Here is a 20,053-nt window from a genome sequence, read left to right on the forward strand (position 1 = left end):
GCAGTGTGGTTTCAGAAGTGGTAGAGGATGTGTGGATCAGGTGTTTGCTTTGAAGAATGTATGTGAGAAATACTTAGAAAAGCAAATGGATTTGTATGTAGCATTTATGGATCTGGAGAAGGCATATGATAGAGTTGATAGAGATGCTCTGTGGAAGGTATTAAGAATATATATATATATATGGCCCACCAGCCAGGCTCGGGGCATCACCATCATTTTGATGAATGCTGGCCTGAACCCTTGCTTGCTTAATTCAAAATGAAGTGCATTAAGAAGTTGCAGCAAATGATGGAGAAGAATTATACTTGAGCATACAGGTGCTTGACCAGGAGGCATCATGATTTGTAGACACTGCCAATCCCTCCTCAGATAAGTCAGCAGAGCGTGCAATCTCAACCCTCTTGTTCAGATCAACAGCCCCATCTATTCCAAGGACAGACTTAAATGAAACATTTAAGCAATTAAAAGTTGTCACCAACAACAAAACTATTAAAGAAATGCGGAACAAAAATAAGGGGATCAAAAAACAGCTGCAAGTTAATTCATCTGAAATAAACAACACCTCTAAAAAATGGATAGGAAATGCTTCAAGATATATATATATATATATACCTGGTGCGTTGTTTACCCTCGAGACGCACCATGAGGGCTTCCCTGGTGGTGGTGGTCTGCAGGATAAGCCGTTCTTCAGCAGTCTTCCCAAGCCCTTCCGCGGACCACAGACCCCATTCTCCAGCCCAGCCAGACGATCCGGTACTCCACCTCGACCCGGACCACATCCTGTAGGACCACAGAACGTCAAACGAAGACCACAGTTTCAGGCCAACCCTCCTCCTCCGGCCAAGCAGCAAGACTCACCCAGCGAGGAGAAGCAGGTGGTCGCTCATTAAGGGTGCGAAAGTAGGAGTCTAGCAGTTCATCACCCACAGACGCGGGAAACGGCGATCAAATTTAAAGAGGGAAGTCAGCACCACAAGTAAAGCATCCTCCTCGAAGGCTCAGAGTGGGGTGCCTAAATGTGTGTGGATGTAACCAAGATGTGAAGACCCTTACTGGAAAAACAATCACTCTTGAAGTAGAACCTTCAGACACAATTGAAAATGTGAAGGAAAATAGTGAAATTGGAGAAAAATGTAGCTTAGACATTGAAGCTTATTGATACAGTGGTTAAATTGATGAGAACTGCTATTGACGTTTGTGTAAATAAATTATACATTTCCTTTTTTCCATAGCCAGAGGTTGAACCATTATGTGACATTCATTTTTTTCATTCATTTCAAGCTAGAAGTTTCAGTTTTCTAAATTGTTTCTTACATTTCTCATATGTATATATATGTATGTGTGTGTGTGTGTATATGTGCGTATGTATGTGTATGTGTGTGTATGTGTATATGTATATATATATGTATATTATCCCTGGGGATAGGGGTGAAAGAATACTTCCCACGTATTCCTCGCGTGTCGTAGAAAGCGACTAGAGGGGACGGGAGCGGGGGGCCAGAAATCCTCCCCTCCTTGTATTAACTTTCTAAGATGGGAAACAGAAGAAGGAGTCACGCGGGGAGTGCTCATCCTCCTCGAAGGCTCAGAGTGGGGTGCCTAAATGTGTGTGGATGTAACCAAGATGTGAAAAAAGGAGAGATAGGTAGTATGTTTGAGGAAAGGAACCTGGATGTTTTGGCTCTGAGTGAAACGAAGCTCAAGGGTAAAGGGGAAGAGTGGTTTGGGAATGTCTGGGGAGTAAAGTCAGGGGTTAGTGAGAGGACAAGAGCAAGGGAAGGAGTAGCAATACTCCTGAAACAGGAGTTGTGGGAGTATGTGATAGAGTGTAAGAAAGTAAATTCTCGATTAATATGGGTAAAACTGAAAGTTGATGGAGAGAGGTGGGTGATTATTGGTGCATATGCACCTGGGCATGAGAAGAAAGATCAAGAGAGGCAAGTGTTTTGGGAGCAGCTGAATGAGTGTGTTAGTGGTTTTGATGCACGAGACCGGGTCATAGTGATGGGTGATTTGAATGCAAAGGTGAGTAATGTGGCAGTTGAGGGAATAATTGGTATACATGGGGTGTTCAGTGTTGTAAATGAAAATGGTGAAGAGCTTGTAGATTTATGTGCTGAAAAAGGACTGATGATTGGGAATACCTGGTTTAAAAAGCGAGATATACATAAGTATACTTATGTAAGTAGGAGAGATGGCCAGAGAGCGTCATTGGATTACGTGTTAATTGACAGGCGTGCGAAAGAGAGACTTTTGGATGTTAATGTGCAGAGAGGTGCAACTGGAGGGATGTCTGATCATTATCTTGTGGAGGCTAAGGTGAAGATTTGTATGGGTTTTCAGAAAAGAAGAGTGAATGTTGGGGTGAAGAGGGTGGTGAGAGTAAGTGAGCTTGAGAAAGAGACCTGTGTGAGGAAGTACCAGGAGAGACTGAGTACAGAATGGAAAAAGGTGAGAACAATGGAAGTAAGGGGATGGGGGAGGAATGGGATGTATTTAGGGAATCAGTGATGGATTGCGCAAAAGATGCTTGTGGCATGAGAAGAGTGGGAGGTGGGTTGATTAGAAAGGGTAGTGAGTGGTGGGATGAAGAAGTAAGAGTATTAGTGACAGAGAAGAGAGAGGCATTTGGACGATTTTTGCAGGGAAAAAATGCAATTGAGTGGGAGATGTATAAAAGAAAGAGACAGGAGGTCAAGAGAAAGGTGCAAGAGGTGAAAAAAAAGGGCAAATGAGAGTTGGGGTGAGAGAGTATCATTAAATTTTAGGGAGAATAAAAAGATGTTCTGGAAGGAGGTAAATAAAGTGCGTAAGACAAGGGAGCAAATGGGAACTTCAGTGAAGGGCGCAAATGAGGAGGTGAAAACAAGTAGTGGTGATGTGAGAAGGAGAGGGAGTGAGTATTTTGAAGGTTTGTTGAATGTGTTTGATGATAGAGTGGCAGATATAGGGTGTTTTGGTCGAGGTGGTGTGCAAAGTGAGAGGGTTAGGGAAAATGATTTGGTAAACAGAGAAGAGGTAGTGAAAGCTTTGCGGAAGATGAAAGCCGGCAAGGCAGCAGGTTTGGATAGTATTGCAGTGGAATTTATTAAAAAAGGAGGTGACTGTATTGTTGACTGGTTGGTAAGGTTATTTAATGTATGTATGACTCATGGTGAGGTGCCTGAGGATTGGCGGAATGCGTGCATAGTGCCATTGTACAAAGGCAAAGGGGATAAGAGTGAGTGCTCAAATTACAGAGGTATAAGTTTGTTGAGTATTCCTGGTAAATTATATGGGAGGGTATTGATTGAGAGGGGGAAGGCATGTACAGAGCATCAGATTGGGGAAGAGCAGTGTGGTTTCAGAAGTGGTAGAGGATGTGTGGATCAGGTGTTTGCTTTGAAGAATGTATGTGAGAAATACTTAGAAAAGCAAATGGATTTGTATGTAGCATTTATGGATCTGGAGAAGGCATATGATAGAGTTGATAGAGATGCTCTGTGGAAGGTATTAAGAATATATGGTGTGGGAGGAAAGTTGTTAGAAGCAGTGAAAAGTTTTTATCGAGGATGTAAGGCATGTGTACGTGTAGGAAGAGAGGAAAGTGATTGGTTCTCAGTGAATGTAGGTTTGCGGCAGGGGTGTGTGATGTCTCCATGGTTGTTTAATTTGTTTATGGATGGGGTTGTTAGGGAGGTAAATGCAAGAGTTTTGGAAAGAGGGGCAAGTATGAAGTCTGTTGGGGATGAGAGAGCTTGGGAAGTGAGTCAGTTGTTGTTCGCTGATGATACAGCGCTGGTGGCTGATTCATGTGAGAAACTGCAGAAGCTGGTGACTGAGTTTGGAAAAGTGTGTGGAAGAAGAAAGTTAAGAGTAAATGTGAATAAGAGCAAGGTTATTAGGTACAGTAGGGTTGAGGGTCAAGTCAATTGGGAGGTGAGTTTGAATGGAGAAAAACTGGAGGAAGTGAAGTGTTTTAGATATCTGGGAGTGGATCTGGCAGCGGATGGAACCATGGAAGCGGAAGTGGATCATAGGGTGGGGGAGGGGGCGAAAATCCTGGGGGCCTTGAAGAATGTGTGGAAGTCGAGAACATTATCTCGGAAAGCAAAAATGGGTATGTTTGAAGGAATAGTGGTTCCAACAATGTTGTATGGTTGCGAGGCGTGGGATATGGATAGAGTTGTGCGCAGGAGGTTGGATGTGCTGGAAATGAGATGTTTGAGGACAATGTGTGGTGTGAGGTGGTTTGATCGAGTGAGTAACGTAAGGGTAAGAGAGATGTGTGGAAATAAAAAGAGCGTGGTTGAGAGAGCAGAAGAGGGTGTTTAGAAGTGGTTTGGGCACATAGAGAGGATGAGTGAGGAAAGATTGACCAAGAGGATATATGTGTCGGAGGTGGAGGGACCAAGGAGAAGAGGGAGACCAAATTGGAGGTGGAAAGATGGAGTGAAAAAGATTTTGTGTGATCGGGGCCTGAACATGCAGGAGGGTGAAAGGAGGGCAAGGAATAGAGTGAATTGGAGCGATGTGGTATACCGGGGTTGACGTGCTGTCAGTGGATTGAATCAAGGCATGTGAAGCGTCTGGGGTAAACCATGGAAAGCTGTGTAGGTATGTATATTTGCGTGTGTGGACGTATGTATATACATGTGTAGGGGGGTGGGTTGGGCCATTTCTTTCGTCTGTTTCCTTGCGCTACCTCGCAAACGTGGGAGACAGCGACAAAGTATAATAAAATATAGATAATAAATATATATATATATATATATATATATATATATATATATATATATATATATATATATATATATATATATATATATTCTTTTTCTTTCTTTTAAACTATTCGCCATTTGCCGCGTTAGCGAGGTAGCGTTAAGAACTGAGGACTGGGCCTTTTTTGGAATATCCTCACCTGGCCCCCTCTGTTCCTTCTTTTGGGAAAAAAAAAAAAAAAACCGAGAGGGGAGGATTTCCAGCCCCCCGCTCCCTCCCCTTTCAGTCGCCTTCTACGACATGCAGGGAATACGTGGGAAGTATTCTTAATCCCCTATCCCCAGGGATAATATATATATATATATTTTTTTTCTTTTTTTTTTTCATACTATTCGCCATTTCCCGCGATAGCGAGGTAGCGTTAAGAACAGAGGACTGGGCCTTTGAGGGAATACCCTCACCTGGCCCCCTTCTCTGTTCCTTCTTTTGGAAAAAAAAAAAAAAAAAAAAAAAACGAGAAGGGAGGATTTCCAGCCCCCCGCTCCCTTCCCTTTTAGTCGCCTTCTACGACACGCAGGGAATACGTGGGAAGTATTCTTTCTCCCCTATCCCCAGGGATAATATATATATATATATATATATATATATATATATATATATATATATATATATATATATATATATATATATATATATATATGGTTGTTTAATTTGTTTATGGATGGGATTGTTAGGGAGGTAAATGCAAGAGTTTTGGAAAGAGGGGCAAGTATGAAGTCTGTTGGGGATGAGAGAGCTTGGGAGGTGAGTCAGTTGTTGTTCGCTGATGATACAACGCTGGTGGCTGATTCATATGAGAAACTGCAGAAGCTGGTGACTGAGTTTGGAAAAGTGTGTGGAAGAAGAAAGTTAAGAGTAAATGTGAATAAGAGCAAGGTTATTAGGTACAGTAGGGTTGAGGGTCAAGTCAATTGGGAGGTGAGTTTGAATGGAGAAAAACTGGAGGAAGTGAAGTGTTTTAGATATCTGGGAGTGGATCTGGCAGCGGATGGAACCATGGAAGCGGAAGTGGATCATAGGGTGGGGGAGGGGGCGAAAATCCTGGGGGCCTTGAAGAATGTGTGGAAGTCGAGAACATTATCTCGGAAAGCAAAAATGGGTATGTTTGAAGGAATAGTGGTTCCAACAATGTTGTATGGTTGCGAGGCGTGGGCTATGGATAGAGTTGTGCGCAGGAGGATGGATGTGCTGGAAATGAGATGTTTGAGGACAATGTGTGGTGTGAGGTGGTTTGATCGAGTGAGTAACGTAAGGGTAAGAGAGATGTGTGGAAATAAAAAGAGCGTGGTTGAGAGAGCAGAAGAGGGTGTTTTGAAGTGGTTTGGGCACATGGAGAGGATGAGTGAGGAAAGATTGACCAAGAGGATATATGTGTCGGAGGTGGAGGGAACAAGGAGAAGAGGGAGACCAAATTGGAGGTGGAAAGATGGAGTGAAAAAGATTTTGTGTGATCGGGGCCTGAACATGCAGGAGGGTGAAAGGAGGGCAAGGAATAGAGTGAATTGGAGCGATGTGGTATACCGGGGTTGACGTGCTGTCAGTGGATTGAATCAAGGCATGTGAAGCGTCTGGGGTAAACCATGGAAAGCTGTGTAGGTATGTATATTTGCGTGTGTGGACGTATGTATATACATGTGTATGGGGGGGGGTTGGGCCATTTCTTTCGTCTGTTTCCTTGCGCTACCTCGCAAACGCGGGAGACAGCGAGAAAGTATAATAAAAAAAAAATAATAATATATATATATATATATATATATATATATATATATATATATATATATATATTATATATATATCATTTTTTAATGTTAGTACCGGTTTATAAGTAAGTTTGTACCGGTTTATAAGTAAGTTTGTACCGGTTTATAAGTAAGTTTGTACCGGTTTATAAGTATGTTTGTACCGGTTTATAAGTATGTTTGTACCGGTTTATAAGTAAGTTTGTACCGGTTTATAAGTATGTTTGTACCGGTTTATAAGTATGTTTATACCGGTTTATAAGTATGTTTGTACGGGTTTATAAGTATGTTTGTACGGGTTTATAAGTATGTTTGTACCGGTTTATAAGTATGTTTGTACCGGTTTATAAGTATGTTTGTACCGGTTTATAAGTATGTTTGTACGGGTTTATAAGTATGTTTGTACCGGTTTATAAGTATGTTTGTACCGGTTTATAAGTATGTTTGTACCGGTTTATAAGTATGTTTGTTTTATCTCTGGGATTGATTTTTAATATTAATGCCTATACGAGAAAACTGTCTAGAAAAATACAAAGGTATTATCAGGGATACATAGTCCAACTGTATTATAGAGTATATTACAAAACTACATACCATAAGAACATGAGAAGTAAGGACACTGCAAGAGGCGTATTGGCCCGAGCTAGGCAGGTCCTGAGTCTGTCCACAAACCAACTGCCTGTACCCATAAACACATCCAACCTTCGTTTAAAGCTAACTAAAGAACTAACTTCAACTACTGTACTTGACAGCTTGTTCCATAAATCTACTACCCTATTCCCGAACCAATATCTACCCACATCCGACCTGAATCTATCTAAATCCATTATTTTTGGTCCTACCCAGTGGCGTCATTCTAAGAACTTTATTCATGTTACCTCTATGTATGGTCTTCACCTATTCAAAAACTTCATTCACATCCCCTCTAGACCTTCTCCTCTTAAATGACTGCAAATTCAGCCTTTTTTACCTTTCTTCATAAGTGAGGTTTCTAATTCCAGGAATCATTTATGTTATTCGCATTTGTGCTCTCTCTCTCTCTCTCTCTCTCTCTCTCTCTCTCTCTCTCTCTCTCTCTCTCTCTCTCTCTCTCTCTCTCTCTCTCTCTCTCTCTCTCTCTCTAATAATCATTATTAACTGCATAGTATGGAGCCCAAAACTAAACCGCATGATTCAAATGTGAGTCTCACCAATTCAAGATAATGTTGTAATAATACTCTAGGAGTTTCATTGCTAACAGTCCCATTAATGAACCCAAACATACTATTAGCCTTATTACACACTTTAATACATTGTTGCCGCGGCTTAAGATCCTCGCTCACTCCACCTGAAGTACGTGGAATTGTTAATCTGATTAACATGTAATGGCAGACTTGAAAATACACACACACACACACACAGACACACACACACACACACACACACACACACACACACACACACACACACACACACACACACATACACACACACACGTACAAATTCTCTCTACTTCTCTCTTTTCATTTCTCGTATCTTTTATTTTTTGCATTATACACAATAACTACTCATATATTTGTTCTCTTTACTCGTATATTTCAATAAGGTAAATTAAAGCTTAAGTCCATGTAATTTGTTTAGTAAATCGTAATGAGATCTTTTTCCCCTCTGTGTCTGTTGGACCCGAGGAAAGTAAAACCATTCCTCATTATTGACAATAGTGTTTTAGGGTTAAGTAAGCAATGGTTTCATCAATATAGACTTTGGTAAAGAGAAATTGATATTAAATCTAAGAAGTTCATGATCAGGCAAATAAATGATCCTAGCCCTCTTAGCAAAATCTAATCTATTATTTACATTATATGGCGAGATTCTTTTTCCTTTAACGTAGCTGAGATGCCCCTACCCTCAAAAACTTTCATTGACTTAATAAAACTTTGTTGACAATAACGTTTTCCAAGATGCTGAGGCTGATTCTTATTGAAAGAAATTCGGTTTAGCCATGATAAATTCCCTCACTCCCATTCTCAGTAACTTATTCATGGAATACTGAGATCCAAACTTCCGTTAGTAACAGTCCAAAAATATGGTTAAGATACGTTAACGATGTGTGGTCCTTATGGCCATCTTACCAAGATCATGATGTTTTCTTTAATGAATTACGATTCATCCCACCATCAAGTTTAAGACTAAATGGAAACACAAAGGCAAATCACCCTTCCTTAATGTGGTGATAATTAGGTATTTTGATTAGTTATCCTTTAAGATCTACAGGAAGCCTACCAGTGCTGAGAGTTATATTCATTATTTTTCAGGATGTGGGAAAACAGGATCCCAGCTCCAGGTGTGGTGTGCAGGAACAGTTCCCCAGTGCTACGTCTGGTGTGTGAGGGACACAATACCTATGTGTGAGATGTGATGTGTGAAGGAACGCCATGCCCAAGCAGAGATACGGAACTCTTATCACAGTATCCTCATCCCGGTACAAGCTTGCGGTGTGTGGGACATAGTACTACCTGCCAGGTCTGGTATGTGAGGAACAGAGTACCTCAGTGCCAGTGCAATACTGGTGAGTGTGAGATGAAATGTCTTAGTGTCAGATGTGGTGTGTGGTGAGACAGTACCCCAGTGTCGGTGTAGGTGTGGTGGTGCAGCGCTGTAGTGCCAACACTACCTTCCTTCACCACCTACGTACACTACTCACCCTCATTACCGACCTACAAGACCTTCCTTCACTACGGTGAGGTGTCTGGTGACATCAGTACCCCAGTGTTAGTGTAGGTATGGTATGGTGGTACACGACCCTCGTGACAGGTGTGGTGTGTGGTGAGACACTACCACAGATTTAGTGTATGTATGGTGCCACAGGACCCTTGTGCCAGGTGCAGTGCCAAGTGACACAGTACCACAGTGCTAAGCCTGTTGTGTAGTGACACAATCGCCAAGCTTCTCTGCAGGTCTGGTCTGCAGAGACACGTTGCCAGTCTTGATGTTTGAGGACAAACTATCTCAACATTAAGTCTGGTTTATGGGAAATTCATTATCTTGTATTATCCATGATGAGTGTAGAATACAGCAGCCCAGTGCCTGGTCTAGTGTGTGGGAGGCACACTGCCTCACTCCCAGGTCTGGTTTATAGTAACACAGGTGTCATCCTCTTGCTCACATATGATCATCTCTGGTGGGTGTCTGCGACTTATGTAACTTTATGTCCACAACCTTTTGATCATATCTAAACATTATGGCCTCAGTAAACCGTGCAAGAGATTACTTGATTTGTAAAAATTCTCACTATAGAAATATCAATAATTTTTTAAAAAAAGTATTGATTTACGGTGTGTTTATTGTATTAGTGATATGTTATCAAAGAAATAAATTACCTTTTAATCAATCTTTTCTTTTTTTTTTTACTTGCCTGATCAGTAGTGTATGTCATTTCACTTGCATCTCCATATGAAAACAACAGCAGGACACATGTTATTTTCATTGAAAATTAACTATACATGGTGGTAAGTACAGACGTACAGTACAGTACATGTAGAGCCTCAACATTAAGCCAGGAGAGCTCAGGTTACTGGCTGCAAGCAAATGTGACGAAACTCCTGAAGGAAAGTGACTTTTCCCTAAAATAAGCTCACTGTAGGTAAGTTGTCTGTTTATTGCCATTAGACTGTGTAGAAAACCTTAATACTTATGTGTGGTGGTAACGAGTGGCAACAGTTTGCAGTGTTACACTTGTCGCTGCACCTAATACTAATATTGAACTGTGCATTGTTTTACTGTCATTGGTTCATGACATAAAGTATTTTAGATATTGTTAATGTTCGGAGGCTACGTAACTAAATGTCAGAGTTTGAGAAAGCATCTGTAGAAGATATTATGTGATTGCTATTTCTGAATTTTGGTTTGATATAAAATAGATAGACTTCTTTGCCTAATACGCAATTCCAGGGTATAATTTTTAATAAAAACATGGTGAATAATGTAGGCGGTAATGTTTGGCCTTTGTTAAAGATCATCTTAATCTTGTGATGAATAAAATGTACCCGATGGGAATGTCGATTTCATTTTGCATAGATTAAAGATGAGCTTCGTAAGAAAATAACAGTAGGACAAACACCAGAGAAAGGCGACAGATTTTATGATCAGTTTGCAGAAATTTGTGATGAACAAGATTCTGTCGTAAAAGACTTAAGTGCAAGGTTGGGGCGAATGTCTCTTTCCACCAGCTTCGGGTGCGGATCCACGTAGATTTGCTTGATATTTCCATAATCCAATTAGTTGAGAAACCTGCTCGTGACGTTGATAATGTTGAAGATTGAGGTAAGTTTGTTACAATTCAATAAATGTTATTTCTTTTATGAAAAGAAAGATTATTGTCTGGATATCCATAGAAAAAGCATCTCAGTGATTGTATGGGTGAAGTGTACATACATATCTAGGTGTAGGTGGAGGCCAGTATAGAGCGCACAGTGGGTAAAATACATCAACATAGGAGAGTGACGGGGGAAGGCGAGCGGGCTCAGGCACCCCAAGGGTACACTCCCTTCAGAGGTGGGTCTAGGATACATTAATTACAGTATACTATGCGATACTGATAGTAACTTTGATAACAACGTTTGTGTAACACAAAGCAGGTATAACACGACATACAGTATACCGATAGTAACATAGGTAACAATGTTTGTGTAACACAAAGTAGGTATAACATAAGTCATACAGTGTACTGATAGTAACTTAGATAACAACTTTTGTGTAACACTAAGTAGGTATGACACGACATACAGTATACTGATAGTAACATAGGTAACAACGTTTGTCTTAGAAAACAGGTATAACATAAATCATACAGTATACTGATAGTAACACAGATAACGTTTGTGTAATACAAAACAGGTATAACATAAATCATACAGTATACTGATAGTAACACAGATAACGTTTGTGTAATACAAAACAGGTATAACATAAATCATACAGTATAGTGATAGTAACATAGGTAACAACGTTTGTGTAATACAAAACAGGTATAACATAAATCATACAGTATAGTGATAGTAACATAGGTAACAACGTTTGTGTAATACAAAGCAGGTTCTTCATCACCTCAGCTGTTCATTATGTGTTGTTCATCATCTCAGCTATCCTTTACGTATTGTTCATCATTTCAGCTGTTCATTTCGTGTTGTTCATCATTTCAGCTGTTCATTACGTGTTGTTTACCATGTCAGCTGTTCATCACGTGTTGTTCATTATATTAGCTGTTCATTATATGTTGTTCATCATCTCAGCTGTTCATTACGTGTTGTTCGTTATCTCAGCTATCCATTACGTGTTGTTCATCATTTCAGCTGTTCATTACGTGTTGTTCATTATCTCAGCTGTTCATCATCTGAGCTGTTCATTACGTGTTGTTCATCATCTCCGCTGTTCATTACGTGTTGTTCATCATCTCAGCTATGCATTACGTGTTGTTCATCATTTCATCTGTTCATTACGTGTTGTTTATCATCTCAGCTGTTCATTACGTGTTGTTCATCCTTTCAGCTGTTTATTACATGTTGTTCATCATCTCAGCTGTTTATCACGTGTTGTACATCATCTCATCTGTTCATTACCTGTTGTTCATCCTTTCAGATGTTCATTACGTGTTGTTCATCATCTTATTTGTTCATCACGTTTGGTCATCATCTCAGCTGTTCATTACGTTTTGGTCATCATCTCACCTTTTCATTACATGTTTCATCATCCAGCTGTTTTACTTGGTCATCATTCAGCTGTTATTAGTGTTGTTCATCACTCAGGTGTTCATTACGTGTTGTTCATCATCTCAGCTGTTCATTACGTGTTGTTCATCATCTCAGCTGTCATTACGTATTGTCATCATCTCAACGCTGTTATTATGTTGTTCATCATCTCAGCTGTTCATTACGTGTTGTTCATCATCTCACTGTTCATTACGTGTTGTTCATCATCTCAGTGCTCATTAAGTGTTGTTCATCATCTCAGCCGTTCATTAGTGTGTTCATCATCTCAGCTGTTCATTAGCGTTGTTCATCTTTCAGCTGTTCATTACGTGTTGTTCATCATCTCAGCTGTTCATTACGTTTTGGTCATCATCTCACCTGTTCATTACGTGTTGTTCATCATCTCAGCTGTTCATTACGTGTTGTTCATCATCTCAGCTGTTCATTACGTGTTGTTCATCATCTCAGCTGTTCATTACGTGTTGTTCATCATCTTAGCTGTTCATTACGTGTTGTTCATCATCTCAGCTGTTCATTACGTGTTGTTCATCATCTCAGCTGTTCATTACGTGTTGTTCATCATCTCAGCTGTTCATTAATGTTGTTCATCATCTAGCTGTTCATTACGTGTTGTTCATCATCTAGGCTGTTCATTACGTGTTGTTCATCATCTCAGCTGTTCATTACGTGTTGTTCATCTTCTCAGCTGTCATTACGTTTTGTTCATCATCTCAGCTGTTCATTACGTGTTGTTCATCATCTCAGCTGTTCATTACGTGTTGTTCATCATCTCAGCTGTTCATTACGTGTTGTTCATCATCTCACTGTTCATTACGTGTTGTTCATCATCTCAGCTGTTCATTACGTGTTGTTCATCATCTCAGCTGTTATTACGTGTATGTTCATCATCTCAGCTGTTCATTACGTGTTGTTCATGTCTCAGCTGTTATTACTGTTCTTCATTTCACGCTTTTATTACATGTTCATCATATCAGTGTTCATTACGTGTTGTTCTCATCTCAGCTGTTCATTATGTGTTGTTCATCATCTCAGCTGTTCATTACGTGTTGTTTATCGTCTCACTGTTCATTACGTGTTATTCATCTCTCAGCTTTATTACTTGTTGTTCATCATCTCACCTGTTCATACGTGTTGTTCATCATCTCAGCTGCTCATTACGTTTTGGTCATCATCTCAGGTGTTCATTACGTGTTGTTCATCTCAATCTGTTCATTACGCGTTATTCATCATCTCAGTTGCTCATTACGTTTTGTTCATCATCTCAGCTGTTCATTACGTGTTGTTCATCATCTCAGCTGTTCATTACGTGTTGTTCATCGTCTCAGCTGTTCATTACGTGTTGTTCATCATCTCAGCTGTTGATTACGCGTTGTTCATCAACTCAGCTGTTCATTGAGTGTTGTTCATCATCTCAGCTGTTCATTACGTGTTGTTCATCATCTCAGATGCTCATTCCGTGTTGTTCATCATCTCGGCTGTTCATTACGTTTTGTTCAACATTTCAGCTGTTCATCCTTTCAGCTGTTCATTACATGTTGTTCATCATCTCAGCTGTTCATTACGTGTTGTTCATCATCTCAGCTGTTTATTACGTGTTGCTCATCATCTCAGCTTCTCATTACGTTTGCTCATCATCTCAGGTGTTCATTACGTGTTGTTCATCATCTCACCTGTTCATTACCTGTTGCTCATCATCTCAGCTGTTCATTACTGTTGTTCATCATCTCAGCTGTTCATTACGTGTTGTTCATCATCTCAGCTGTTCATTACGTGTTGTTCATCATCTCAGCTGTTCATTACGTGTTGTTCATGTCTCAGCTGTTATTACGTGCTGTTCATCTCAGCTGTTTATTACATGTTGTTCATCATTTCAGCTGCTCATTACGTGTTATTCTTCATCTCAGCTGCTCATTGCGTGTTGTTCATCATCTCAGCTGTTCATTACGTGTTGTTTATTGTCTCAGTTGTTCATAACGTGTTATTCATCATCTCGGCTGCTTATTACTTGTTGTTCATCACCTCAGTTGTTCATTACGTGTAGTTCATCATGTTGTTAATTACGTGTTGTTTATCATCTCAGCTGTTCATCACGTGCTGTTCATCATATCAGCTGCTCATTACGTTTTGGTCATCATCTCAGTTGTTCATTACGTGTTGTTCATCATCTCAGCTGTTCATCACGTGCTGTTCATCATATCAGCTGCTCATTACGTTTTGGTCATCATCTCAGTTGTTCATTTCGTGTTGTCCATCGTCTCAGCTGTTCATTACGTGTTGTTCATCATCTCAGCTGTTCATTACGTGTTGTTCATCATCTGGGCTGCTGATGACGTGTTGTTCATCATCTCGGCTGTTCATTACGTGTTGTGGTGGCTCCGTTCTCTAAAAGTATTTTTGTAAAGGAAAGAAAAAAGTGAGACTGAATACGACTGCAAATGTGGCACATTTTAAGACATTGAAGCGACACTCGTCACCTGTACGGACAAAATGCATTAGACCTTTCCTGTAATTTGACAGCTAGTCTGTAGCCTGATACAAGAGGAATTCCTAGATAACCATTTTATTTATTAGCATTAATTCTGTTGAATCTGTTTCACCAGAAGATATTCATTCCCTTTAGTTGTTGCCAGGCGCTGTGCTCCCAGCAGAATACTCTTGACTTAAGAATCCCGCTCCTTCCAGCTGTTGCCAGGCGCTGTGTTATCAGCAGAATACTCTGGGCTAAAATCTCTGACCATTTCACTGAATCTTCCCCCGTGGCTGACTGTCTCAGCTGAAGGGGCTCAGTTCTCTTGGTCTTGGAGAAGTTTTACTTAGTCCTCAAAGGAAAAAGTGGAGACGAGAAAGTCACTGTGGCCAGAGGAAGAAGCAAAAGTGCTAAGTGCTTCTGCAGAGGAAGAAGGAGACTACTCTACACGCTCTTCCTCCTCCTGAAAACAATCTCTAACCTTATCCTATCAAATCGTGACTTTTTCCCTATTAAGTGTATAATCTTCGAACATGAGAACCACCCAATACCTTATCCAGTGACAGCAGCATATTGGGATCGCTCCCCAGTAATTCAATTGGTAAGGCTTAGGGGAGAGGTATTCAGCAAAAATATGTCTCTTTATATTAAAGAACATTACTTTCATTATATGAAAATGAGATAAACTGAAAGTTTCGGGTCTTAATGTACCTGGACCATGGACGTTATAGGTCTTGCATCAAGAGTATCAACATCGATATGATCCCATTCAATTATTTCTTGAACGATGTCCACAGCTCTCTCATCAGATTGGGTACCCATATGATCATGAAATAAATTAAGGTTGTATTCCTCTTCGAGGTCAGGATGTTTGGCAGTATAACCCATCAGTGCCAAACATCAATATGTGCACGAATGTACTGAATTTCCCTGAGGGCAGTAATGCTGGAAGTAACCACCAGCTGGTCTTCCAGACCTTAGTACAGCTTCCTGGATACCTTGAGGATAGCTCACTCATGCAGGATCGAAAACAGTATATATTCTTAAAATCTATTGTACAATAAGATTATCATTATCCATTAGTACAAAAAGAAATAGTATTTTATTACAATGTTGGAGGAGTAAACTGGACACTCCCTTCAGTAGTGAGATTCAACAATGAATCGCAGTTTGGTGATGACGGTGTCGAGAGAAGGCCGGGCTGTGGGACTGCCGTCTTGGATTTCGGCTTGAAGCATGATAAGATCCCATATGACCTCATCGTCGGACACCTTCTTCGTTACGGTGCCTATAACCTCTCCAAATGAGTAGACGTCGCAGGCTGGGGTCAATGGTACTCCTTCATACAACTCGGGTGCATACCAAGGTCGTCTCCCACTCTTGCCCGAGAAGATGAGGATGTTGCCTATTTCTGTGGCCAACCCATAGTCAATAATGTGGATGTCGATATCTTCGGAAACTTCGACTGTTATATTGTTTGTTTTGAGGTCAGTGTGCACGAAGCCGTGATCGTGGATTTCTTGTAGTCTGGAGGCCACGATAATGAGAGACTCGATGAGTTCTCGCTGCGTGCAGCTGTTGATGTAGGTGTCGTAAGTCTCTCCAGTGTAGGACATGAAGACCCTGGCAGGCTCCAGACTCAGGTCATATATATCAGGGGCTCCTCCAGCGCCTGCTAGTTCACGCTGGATCCTGACTTCACTCAGCAATTCGGGAATGTATTCCAATTTTAGGAGAGTCTTCATGACAACTACTTGGTCATTGATATTGACCAGTTCTACTCTTCCGTTGCCACCAATCCCAAGCAACTGTAGGTTGTTTGGGATATGAATGTTAGGAAGGTGTAGATGCGTATGGGAATTTTGGATAGGGTGGGTGGAGCATGAATGCACCAGACAGATATGAGCGTGTGTGGATGTCTTAGAAATGTGTGGGTTAAGCCGTCGTAACAGAGGCAGAGGCAGGGAAATATTTTCTAGTCAATAACTAAACAAAAATTGTACTATGGTCAGCCTGCGAGGCTCAGGTGGTTCTGTTATTGCATTAGGATCTATCATAACTCAGCTGGAATCCAATTTTCCTCCCGGCTGAATGAAGTAGTAATTTGATTCCACTTAAATTTGGTTTGCAAACCCAAATCTGCTCTAATCGTCTTATAATTTCATTACCCTTCCCTTAAAAATAATTGTAGCTTGAGGTGCCAAAGGAACCGGTAATATCATGCCAAAAGATTGTGTTTTAAGTTCTACCAGATTGATGTGGGTAACTTTCAATGAATAAACAGTGGATAAAAGCTCACTTTTCATTCACGATAAACACTAAGAATTTCCTAGATTTGTGACAACCAATTTTGTCTTTTCATGTCCATACAGACGTTATAGATCATGTTAGTGTTGAGTGTAATGTCATCAAGAGTGCTGACAAGAGTGATACAAAGGAATACATACAAATGATGACGTATGTAGAGCAGTAATCACATGGTGCGGGAGGTGCACATGTTGGCACGCAGGTTGGTGGTGTTGTCCAGTGTTGTTAATCGCTGCTACTGATGTGTGTATTGACACGGTTGTGGTCTCTTACCCTGCCATGTGGGTAGTGTGGATGGGGACCACATTATGGTAACCATCTTGTAGTGGCCATATTGTACGACCATCGTCACGGTGACGTGAGTACACACACTTCCCATGTGACTGCTCCACCTCCTGCTCGTCATAGTGACGCTGGTACAGACACTTCCACTCGTCACTGCTCCACCTCCTGCTCTTCATAGTGACGCTGGTACAGACACTTCCACTCGTCACTGCTCCACCTCCTGCTCGTCATAGTGACGCTGGTACAGACACTTCCACTCGTCACTGCTCCACCTCCTGCTCTTCATAGTGACGCTGGTACAGACACTTCCACTCGTCACTGCTCCACCTCCTGCTCGTCATAGTGACGCTGGTACAGACACTTCCACTCGTCACTGCTCCACCTCCTGCTCGTCATAGTCTTTGTGACGTGTTACTACCCCGGCTGTGTTGTACTGTAGCGGTGCTGGAACATATGTTATTCAACTTCCCAAGGTGTAGTGTACTGAGTTAGTGTTCCAAGATCTCTTGTGCTAACTTAATGTGTCTATGTCCCTTATGTTTCTAGTGTCCTTAGGTGAGTTGTGTCAGAGTCGTGCCACGGCTGGATCACATTATACTAGTATCGTAGTCAGCTGTGCGTTTGTTGTCTTCTGTGTGATGTTCACATCCCTCTTTGTGTTATGTTCTGTTAGTGTCTCCAAGTGTTTTATATGTCGTCAGTATTCTCTGTTGTGTTGGGTTATGCTTGATTCCCCGGGTGTCTTAGTTTATCGTTGTGTTTCTAGCTGTGTAGTGTTGGTCTATCTGACTGCATTATATTGAGAGTATTTTCTATTGTATTGAGCGTCACTAATATGTTGTGTAGCGTAGGTGCCTCCAGTTATGTTGTATTCTTTAAAATTGGATGTGGTGTACTACATTAGTCCCCCGCTATGCTATGTTGTATTGTGTGTCTTCATTAAGGGGATTTCAATTTTGTTTTGTAGTATGATGCCCTGCTGTGCTCTCTTGAGCATGGTTGGTGGCGTCCCACCGTGTTGTGTTCGTACTGCCTAATGTGTTATTTGTGCTGTTTATTGTTGTCACCAGTAGTGTGTAACACACACACACACACACACACACACACACACACACACACACACACACACACACACACACACACACACACACAACCACCTTAAGCCAATTACCCGTTTATCGACAAGCGTCGAGGGTTGGATGAGCAGACAGGATTTGGTTGTGGGCCGCCCCCACGCCCACGATTAGACTCCATGCAGGCCCACCCTCGTGCGGGGCTCTGCTGATCATGGTCAGTGAGTTTGTATAGGCATAACCACAATAGCTATATATATATATATATGTATATATATATATATATATATATATATATATATATATATATATATATATATATATATATATATATATATATATATATATATTTTTTTTTTTGTGTGTGTGTGTGTTTTTTTGCTTTGTCGCTGTTTCCCGCGTTTGCGAGGTAGCGCAAGGAAACAGACGAAAGAAATGGCCCAACCCACCCCCATACACTTGTATATACATACGTCCACACACGCAAATATACATACCTACACAGCTTTCCATGGTTTACCCCAGACGCTTCACATGCCCTGATTCAATCCACTAACAGCACGTCAACCCCGGTATACCACATCGCTCCAATTCACTCTATTCCTTGCCCTCCTTTCACCCTCCTGCATGTCCAGGCCCCGATCACACAAAATCTTTTTCACTCCATCTTTCCACCTCCAATTTGGTCTCCCTCTTCTCCTCGTTCCCTCCACCTCCGACACATATATCCTCTTGGTCAATGTTTCCTCACTCATTCTCTCCATGTGCCCAAACCATTTCAAAACACCCTCTTCTGCTCTCTCAACCACGCTCTTTTTATTTCCACACATCTCTCTTACCCTTACGTTACTTACTCGATCAAACCACCTCACACCACACATCGTCCTCAAACATCTCATTTCCAGCACATCCATATATATATATATATATATATATATATATATATATATATATATATATATATATATATATATATATATATATATATATATATATATATATATATATATATATGAGTCTTTCATAGTTCACATTATACTTATTTACGAACGGATGTTTAATTCAAAGATATAGATTAACTCTATCTTCACGTAATCAACGTTATCAAAAACGTTATTTCTGATTTGTCATTTTGTTCTTTCATACTTAGTGAAGGAAGACACTTGCATGAAACGTAAATGTATATTCACAATATATTCCATTATGCGTGAGTTGCTGTAAGTGGCAGTGTGTCAGGCAGCATTACAGCAGTACAGCTGTGACAGCGGCTGTATCAAGCACCAGAGGACGACCTTGCCAGTACCTGCTGGTGCCACATGTGTTGTGCTGGTGTGAGGTGTCACCTGCACTCACTTTGATAACTGAGATTCAAAGACACAACATAAAGTGTGACTAACATGAATGACTTATCAAACACTTGCCTCGAGCACGTAGACTAGCTTGTCGATATGTACCAAACTTTCAATACATCTAAAAACTCTCGTGAATGAAGTAAAGAGAAATAAGTTTGCTCTTCTTAAATGTTTTGCTCATGTGTTCTATACTGTTTTAACCAAGTGTTCCCAGAGGTATAGGATACGCTTACAAAGATAAGGTGATTAAAGACAACTGTAAAACAAAAGACTTACGAAAGAAACGTATAGTTTTAAAGGTTGTTTGAAAGGAGGAATTTCA

At 40.7% G+C, this 20,053-nt stretch overlaps 1 protein-coding gene across 1 annotated transcript; it reads right to left on the bottom strand.

Moving 5' to 3' along the window:
* Positions 1-15,853: 15,853 nt before the first annotated feature.
* On the bottom strand, positions 15,854-16,459 carry LOC139762258 (uncharacterized). Its single transcript, XM_071686853.1, has one exon. The coding sequence runs from the start codon at positions 16,457-16,459 to the stop codon at positions 15,854-15,856; it is 606 nt and encodes a 201-aa protein (XP_071542954.1).
* Positions 16,460-20,053: the final 3,594 nt, after the last annotated feature.

The sequence above is a fragment of the Panulirus ornatus genome, chromosome 43, assembly GCF_036320965.1.
Source record: "Panulirus ornatus isolate Po-2019 chromosome 43, ASM3632096v1, whole genome shotgun sequence".
Taxonomy (NCBI): Eukaryota; Metazoa; Arthropoda; class Malacostraca; order Decapoda; family Palinuridae; genus Panulirus; species Panulirus ornatus.

What these genes read in the sequence shown, in the direction of transcription:
- LOC139762258 (XM_071686853.1), bottom strand. Translation starts at nt 16,459, where the DNA reads ATGAAGACTCTCCTAAAATTGGAATACATTCCCGAATTGCTGAGTGAA.